The sequence below is a fragment of the Delphinus delphis genome, chromosome 3, assembly GCF_949987515.2.
Source record: "Delphinus delphis chromosome 3, mDelDel1.2, whole genome shotgun sequence".
NCBI classification, from domain to species: domain Eukaryota; kingdom Metazoa; phylum Chordata; class Mammalia; order Artiodactyla; family Delphinidae; genus Delphinus; species Delphinus delphis.
In genome coordinates, this window is record NC_082685.1 from 96,521,211 (window position 1) to 96,530,310 (window position 9,100).

At 39.5% G+C, this 9,100-nt stretch overlaps 1 protein-coding gene across 1 annotated transcript in view; it reads right to left on the reverse strand.

The window, feature by feature from the left end:
* FAM81B (family with sequence similarity 81 member B) overlaps window positions 1–8,380 on the reverse strand; it is a 48,684-nt gene extending 40,304 nt beyond the window's left edge. Inside the window, 3 exon segments of the mRNA XM_060007174.1 lie at window positions 4,527–4,591; window positions 7,488–7,616; window positions 8,285–8,380. Coding sequence (XP_059863157.1) covers window positions 4,527–4,591; window positions 7,488–7,616; window positions 8,285–8,380 — 290 coding nt within the window.
* Between the last annotated feature and the right edge of the window lie 720 nt (window positions 8,381–9,100).

Below are 9,100 nucleotides of genomic sequence, written 5' to 3' on the forward strand. Positions count from 1 at the left end.
CCCATGGAGGAAGATCAGATATGGCTGCCTTCACACCTTCCATGCTGCGAGGGATAGGCTGGAGGTGACGATGTCCCAGGCTCTATGTGTGTGTGTGTTGAGAAGATAGCTGGCAGGGGGTGTGGATAGAGAGTGGTTAAGAAAATAGGCTTTGGAATAACGTAGACACAGATTTCTGTGTTAGAATCTTGGTCTGTCATTGCACTATGTGACCTTGGGCAAGTATTTGACTTCTCTGTGAACCCCAGTGACTTCATCTTTAAAATAGTGACACTCTCCACCTCTTAGGGTTATTGTGAGGATTAAATGAGATGATTAACACGGAGTAAGAGCTGGAAACGTTAACGCTGAATGCGGTCAGTGGGGCTAGAGAACTGTGCAGGGTGGGAGGGGGTCTGTCAGGTAATAAGTAACTTGCTAACATCCCAGAGTGCCCCATGTATCTTTTTTTTAGAAGCTATGCAGACTATTTTGAGCTTTCTCACCTGGAAGCTAGTTGCCCTTGAAGATGGATACGATACTGCAAAATAAAACCCAAGAGATCTCCAACCTAACACGACCTATCCCATAAAAAGCTCAACCAACAGTGTTTGGTCTTCCTTTCCTGTGTACTCTAATGTGAAATATGTGTCTTCATGTAGCAACAAAAGCAATGCATCACAGTATAATAAAATGGCTGCCACGGTACTAAGACAAAAACCTTGAAAATGAATACTTCCCAGACCCTGAATGCCCTATTCTACTTACAAGTAGAGATCATTACTAATTTATTATTTTGTCCGTTTGACTCACTGATAGTTTTATACATCCAAATTTTGCATACTATTCTTTGGCTGTCAGCCAGACCCGCATCTTCCCAAAATGTACTCCTGAGAGAATTCCTGAGATGTATATTGGCTGTAGCCCAGCCTGGACAACTCTTCAGTACAAAACAATTTCATTTTCTTGGCCCAGATAGCATTACAGTTCGGGTTTATACTTCCCTCCTTTTTATTCCAGTCCTTTTTGCCCCTGTGTTGTTTCTGCCTCACCACAGGAGTGTTCCTGCCTTAGAAACTTAGCTTTCCCCTGTATGTCCCCATGGCCCACTTTCTCATCTCCTGGTTTTTGCTCAAATGCTAACTTCTCAATGAACTCTACCCTGGCCAGACCACCTAACAATGTGTATCTCCTCCTCTTACTAGAACAAAAGCTCCATGAGGACAGGGTCTTTGTTTTGTTCACTGAAAACCCTCCAAGTGCCTGGCATAGTGCCTGGCATGTAGTAGATTGTCAATAAATATTTGTTAAGTGAATAAATGGTTATAACCAGTTTTTGAAGACCAAAGAATCTAAGGGAGGGAAGAGACCTTAGAAATTATTTGATTCGGTGGTGAGAAACTTATTTTTTTCAGGAGAATCAACTGAAGGAGAATAAAAAGTAATTTATGGGCAGTATTTGTTTTCTACACCATATGAAATCCTGTGGGGGAATAACATATGTTCTTAAATCTTAACCACTTACTTTATTACATAAAAGTGTGTTTATGAGTTTAAACTGTGGGCAGAGTTGAGAAATAGAAAGTAGTGGTGGCTCTGATCTGCATTCTGGAAATGAATTCTGGGTCTTACCTTGAACAGAGACAGCCCTTGGGACTCAGGCACCTAAAACCCCACCCCATTTTATAGAGGAGGCAGAGATTGCCTGGAGAAGCAAAGACATTTTAGTTTTCTCAAGGTCACATAGCTGATTACAGGCAGATTCAAGAGTGGACCTAGGTGCCTAGCCTCCATGCCATGCTCCTTCTACCAGCAGAAGAAAAAGAAGAAAAAGAAAAAGCCTCTGGCGCTTTTCTGCTTAATTAAGCTTAAGTGAGCATTGACTACACCGTCATGAACTCAGCAGACATCTGTTCATTGTGAATCTATAAACACATGTGGAAATCAGAATTATTTACTGCCTTTAATATAATGTCACCATAATTGTCCTAGAAATGATTGCAAGCATTCTGCCTGCCCCTGCTGCATGGATTATTAATATGACCTAACATTTAGCAAGTGTGGGTGATGCTCCAGCTGCCTGAGGCTGAGAAGGGCCCTGTACGTGCTCAGTCTGCCTTTCTTTTTAATGTGCTCATCTCTAGCCAAACCTTGTTCATAGACTAGGCATCATCTCTTTTGTTGCTGAATTTTTACTCTTTTCAGTTGTTTTTATTATTTGTTTTTAGTATTGCCTATAAGTATGCCCACATAGATTTATAAGGCAGAACCTCTGAGAGTATGCAACATACATTCAGGCTGTTTAATGAATCGATAATGACTTTTACTTGTGTGAGTACCCCACTTGCATATCAATACATTTGTTGCCATTCGATACATACTATGACTGTGAGGAAGAAGTTATTTTTAAAATTATTGTTTTTTATGTTTATTTTGTTGGATTCGATATGTCAATTCAAAATATCTGCACTGATGATTGAAATGCCCAAATGCCATTTTGCTTTTCCAGTTAATCAGCTACCCAGGAGTCTGCTGCTCTAAGCAGAGCCCTAAAGATTCAATTGCTCCACCATTATTCTCCATTAAATCTGTCAACTACAGTTCCTTAGGAATTGATATTCAATGCATCATGATAGGCTACTGTAGGGGTATCAGAAAGCATTAAGGACAGAGAGTCCCTGCCTTTAGGGAGTTTGCAGCCTGCTCTGGGAGATTAGAGGAGTGAGACCAAAGGAAAACCAGCCACCTTAGGCAGTACATAGAAAGTTCTTAGATATATGACTTGGACAAAAAGAGAAGGGATGTGGGAGGGATCACGGCGGAAATGAATGTTGGGGTCATCATGCTTTTGCTCTGAACTATAGACTACTTCTTTCCCTTTGTCTTAATTTTAGTTTCTCTGGAATCCAAGAAATGGCAAAAATTTCCTTGGATTTCATTTTAAGCTTGTTGCCATCTTCCAGGAATTTTCTCTCATTTCCTATGATGTAAGTCACCATCCTGAGCTAAAGAAATCCACTTGGGTTCATACTGGAATTTGACAGATCAGAAGAACTATTTCTATTTTGTTTGTCATGTGGAGAGTCAGGTGGGAATAGGTCTTTGTGTTCTCCTTGGATGGCAAGGTTAGCCAATACATCTTTATAATAATTATTTTTGTGCATACCACATTCGTTGTACTTAACTAAGAAAAAATGCCATCGATCCAAATGTCTCATTTCTAAACATTAAAAAAATCTTTCAGGCTTCCCTGGTGGCGCAGTGGTTGAGAGTCCACCTGCCGATGCAGGGGACGTGGGTTCGTGCCCCGGTCTGGGAAGATCCCACATGCCGCAGAGCGGTTAGGCTCGTGAGCCATGGCCACTGAGCCGGTGCGTCCGGAGCCTGTGCTCCGCAACGGAAGAGGCCACAACAGTGAGAGGCCCACGTACCGCAAAAAAAAACAAAAACAAAAAAAAACCTTTCCCCTTGTTTGGTTCCATTCTCTAAATTACAGCCTCATTGTCACATAAGCAAATACAAATCATGGGTAGCATGAAAAGAGGGGCTGAAATACTGTGGTTGAACTTTTTGGAATGCCTTAAGTTCAGCTGGCTAAGGAACAGGGAAATTCTTAATTGTGAACATACTGTAATATTAGTGATTTTTAAAACTTTGTCATCTTCACTGTTAAAAGTAATTTAAAAAATGAAAATCCATTTTCTTTTCATGTTGAATCATTTTCTTTGTTTGGTCAATTTTTTTCACTGTGGTCATGATGTATATTTTAGAATCAGAATTATTTTAAAGATACAGTGAGTGGGTCTTAGAGAGTTTCTAGTTCAGCCTCTTCATCTGGCAAATGAGAGAACAAGCCCAGAGACATATGGGACTGCGTGAAGTCATGCAGAAAATTACTGGAAAGCCTGAGACTAACTCCCAAGTGCCCTGAGAACATTAATGCGCACATCAGACCGAATCCCCCTCTAACATACTCTAATAGAAACTCAAACTAATATGCCTTGCCCTGTATCCTTCCTTTACAAATTGGAATTCTAGGATCTTTTGGACAGTGTGCATGTTATCAATTGTATGCTATATTTCCAAGTCCCCGGAGCTCTCCCCCTTTTGTAGACCTTCCCTGGATGAGCTCCAGGTGTGACACTGTAAATAGCAGAAACAAAAACGTTCTGATGATTAGTTTAATATATTTCAAAATTTCCTGAGTTTTTATCATGAAATGTTAACATATTTATTTGATTTATTTTGAAAGTCACAGTTAACTATATCCGATCTTGTCGTATGTCATTCATTGCCTATGTTGTGTTATTCATAAATCTATAGGAACCTATGGCGGTTACTTAAAGAGGAAACAGTAAAATTGGCTTGTTCTGTTAATCAGAGAGGAATAAGAGAGAGGTTCGTCTTCTTGAGATGTTTTAATGCAGTCCTTCTGAAAGCAGAGAACTAGTTTAGATGAACTCAAAGATCTCATTCAGGCACTTTAATTTCTAACGTAATCATCAAGTATAGTAAATAGTTAAAACTGTTGTAATTCACAGACTTACTTGTCAACATATTCAACTAGATCTGTAGAATTCTTGGTTGACATTTTGGCTGGAGATAATCTTACCTAAAACAAAGATCATGGGTTTAAAATGTATCATTAGCTACTTTACAGGGAAATCTTATCCATCTTATAATGTTTTAACTGAAAACAAAATATGTGCTATAGATCATAGATCACCAGCCCAGTTAATCTTGCACATACCCCCATTTGTACTGCTCAAGGCTAAAATCAAAATCAAGTTCTGGGAAGATTCTAGAGTGTTACATTTCATAGATTTGGTATCATAGTTAAGAAAAATTTTCAGGAAAAGTCAAAGCCATAGATTATTCTTGGATAATTTTTTAATGAAATAGCAAATGATTATTGGCGGAGTTACTAAAGATGTCCTCATAGAGTGAATTATTCCTGACATGGTGAATTCTGAGGGGAATCAGCTAATTTTTGAAAACAAAGCCGAAACCTAGAAAAGTAGTCTATTCAAATAATTTTGTTTTCTAAGAACTCTGGATGTCAGATTCTTATAGTCAATGAGAAATAAAAATACAGAGCACAGTTACATACATAACTTCTAGTGTTAAACATAGTTGGCCGTATGAACACAACTAATTCAATAAAATGGTACTAGAAAGTTCTACTTGCATGAAAATTCATAATTTTGTAGCATTTCTAGGAGGAAAGAGGTTACCAAATGTACTCACTATTTTGCTTATGCTGAAAATGTTTTAACCTCTAATGTTCTCTTATTTAAGTTTAAAAAACAAGACAGATTTACCTTCATTTTAATAGCCTCTCGCTGAATTGGATTCAATAGGGAGAGTATGAGTTGTATTCCACCTCAGTTAAAAACTTAAGCAAAATATGTTTCTGGGATATTTTTTCTTGGTTTACGTTATTATATACTAGAATGATGAGCAGAATATGTTAAGACCCACTACAGAAATCATTCCTTTTGCAAATGCCTTAGGAATGACCACATTTTGCTTCTTAATTTAGGGCCAAAGAAACTTAATTGGAACCCCTCTCCTCCAATAAAAGTTAAAGAAAACAAGTAAGGTAAGTTTCTTATCAAAGAAGCTAATATAGGACACCTGACAATAATCAGGCTCTCCTGACCAGCCCACTCCGTGGTGGGAATCAGAAAAAGCTTGAGGTTGCTCAGATGGAGCCAGTGAGCCGCTGTGACTGTGCTTTAGATCCTCTCTCCCCAGTGCTGAGTGGGCTTTGCAATGGGTCTGATGCTCCGAAGCCAGGTCTTCCCTTGGAGAGTGGATTTACTAATACACTGGGCACCCAGGTGTCCGCATTATGGAAACCATCCTAACTCCCTAGAGAATGGGATTGGTCCTCTGCCCTGGTTCCTGTTTTCACTCTGGATTCCAGCTGGAACAGTACTGTGCCCTGGGCTCCTCACCTACTTAACGGCAGCTCTTTCCTTCTCGTCTCTCCGCTGCTACAGTCTGGCCTGTGGGAGATTGTGGGCTGGTCCCTGGCCTTGTATGTTTGGAACCTAGTAGTCCTTTGTGAGTACTTGTGGAATGAAAGGGTGTGATGAATACTGTGTCCAAGGGCACTACGTTACTGGCCTATTGTCTTCCTTTCTCCTTCCGAGGTGAAGCAATTGGATATGCCTGTTTTATTTATTTATTTATCTGTTTTATTTTTATTTTGTTCATTTTTAAGTCTTATTTGGAAGACTATAAATAGCATCCTCTTAAAAGCACACCTACAACTCACATACGTGTAAAGTAACAAATGCGAAACCTGACAATGCAGGGAAGTTTGGAAAAATATAGAAAAAGTAAAAGGTACAGAAAAAAAATTCTCGTTAATTCTAAAGCAAAAGCTGTTAACATTGTGGCATATTTATTTGCTCTTCGTGCAATTTTTTGATGTATCTAAGACTAAATTTTTATATTTTTGCTGACTGAATATGTCAGCTCTTCCACCCCTATTCCTACAGACTAAGCATAATTATATCAAATTTGTTTCACAAACAACTTTATGATTATTATGGAACATTTTACATGTATTAGTTTTCATCTGTTTCATAATAATGCTTCATGGCTTAACGGACTATAAAATACTTTCACATATATGATGTGATTTCATTCTTGAAACAGCCCTTTAAGGTGGGAATCATTACCTTTAACTTATGGATAACAATAGTTACCTTAAGTAACTGAAATCTTTATTACAGAAAGAACTTAAGATAATTATTTTTATAGGTGAGGAATCTGAGGATCAGAGACGGAACTTACTTAAGATCATATAGATTATGATAATAATCAGACTATGTCCTTCCTACCTGCCAAGTCCTTTATCTTAGTGGCTCATTCAAACTCCACATCTTTATCTGATAGGCCAAATTAGCCCATTTCACCACAGAGGAAACAGGAGAGTTTAAGTAATTGTCCAAGTCACACAGCCAATATGTGGTACAGCCAATAGATACCAAAAATCAGTCCTTGACATTGTGCTAGCTCTCCAGTCCTCTTCCCATCACAAGAGGCTGCATCTGCTGGTCAGGTGTTTGAGAATTACAATGCAAAGTCTAAAAACCCTGCTTATTTGAATGTTCTTTTTCATTAATGGGGAAGATATGACAAGTCCATACCAATAAAAATTCTAGTTAGCTATTCTCTGTTTTATGTTAGAGATAATGTCTCCACTTGGAGTTTATCATCTTTCCTTTTAAACCTTCACAAAAATAATTGTCAAATTTTTGTTAATTTTTATCTCCACATATTAAAAGTCAGTGCAATGAACGTATCGACACATTTTTCTTTGCAGCTTGTGCTGGCATCAGTCACTTTTGCAAAGCAGGACAAACAGGAGACGTGGGAGAGTGAAAAGAAAAGCAACTCTTCCAGGACCCCTTAGATCTCTCTAAGCAACATTAAACTTTAAAGAAGCTGAGCAAAATATTCTATTTTGAATATGAATATCTAAAAGTACTTGCTTTCTTTTCTTGGTCACTGGCTGAGCCAACAAGGGGGCCATCAGGTTCATCTGGCTCTTCCGCAGCAGTGGCAGTCGTGGCAGTCGGGGAGAAACTTTTGTGTACATCCGTATCTAGGCAACCAGAACGCTGAGTCAGATTAGGAACTATGGCAAGTGAATTTTTGCAGTGGTGGCAATTTTCTACTTTTTTAAATTGAGGGCAGTTTCTATACATACAGTGAAATTTAAAGGGAGGCTTCCAATTTCTTTTAAACTTCTTCCCTTCTCCCCACCCCAGTTCTCTCCCAGGTCCCCATCACACCTACAGAAAGAGCTTATCACCTCAGGTACTGCCATGAGACAGTCAGGAAACTGTTAAGATGCACTCATTTAGATCAAGCTGTTCTAAAATAATAGGAAATGATTCCTCACCCTGTTGTGCCGAAGCCATCTGAGGATCTTCTTTGGGATTTGCTACGTTGTTTGTATGTAAGAAGAAATACAAGTAAGATAGCAAAGTATGAGAAATTTAGAGTCCTTGAGTAATCCATGAGATAAATACCTGAACTCCTGATGCCTGATTTCCTGACTTTATTTTTATTTATTTATTTATTTATTTTGCGGTACGCGGGCCTCTCACTGTTGTGGCCTCTCCCGTTGCGGAGCACAGGCTCCGGATGCGCAGCCTCAGCAACCATGGCTCACGGGCCCAGCCGCTCCGCGGCATGTGGGATCTTCCCGGACCGGGGCACGAACCCGTGTCCCCTGCATCGGCAGGCAGACTCTCAACACTGCACCACCAGGGAAGCCCCTGACTTTATTTTTTGTTGATTGGATATTTTTTTGAAAGGGCACAGATAGTTTTAATTTTCTCTCTCAGAAAGCCAAAGTACTAAGGAATCTTGATCGCATCCAGACTAAAGTCTTCATGTTTCTGGGGCATCTTCCTGGGGTGGCCCAGAAACACTGTGACTGCAGGACGGATCTGTGATGTCAGTGGGGTTGGTTCTCACTCTTTAAGTCATTGAGTCCCTGGATTTAGGAGCGTCAAGTGTTTTCCTTAATGCTCAGTGTTGTAAAAATCACTGGGTCCTTCAACACCTCTTTGTCTCAGTGGATGGGAAGTGGTTATTTTTAAACTGATATTTCACACCCTTCCCCTGATCTCACCTTCACCGTTTGGTAAGAGACCACTTTCCATCAAATTAGACGAAGAAAATGAGATGCTGCCATACTCTGGAATCTTCCTCCAAGTATACTAGTTAAGGCAGCTAACTTTTCTAGGCCACCAGGGAGAGCATCACGAAGAATGCAGCCATGACAGGTGGGTGGGTGAACTTGGGCTTTGTAGACAAAATTTTGTTCAGTGATTTGGCTTGTTTAAAAAAGATGTGGATTGTTTTAGCTCTGAAATAGTTTCATGAGGTTTAAAATTAGAATTTGCGTTCTTTGCTAATACCACTTGACCCTCACATACAGAAATGATGTTATTGGCTGAGTTACTTTTCAAATGATGGTGCTGAGTTTGCCTTGCTCCGAGGACATGCAGGAGGTACAGGATGCTGCATGACAAATTTTGATCCCACAGATAAAAGAACGCATGATTTTTGGCTTCGATAGTGTGTCTTCAAG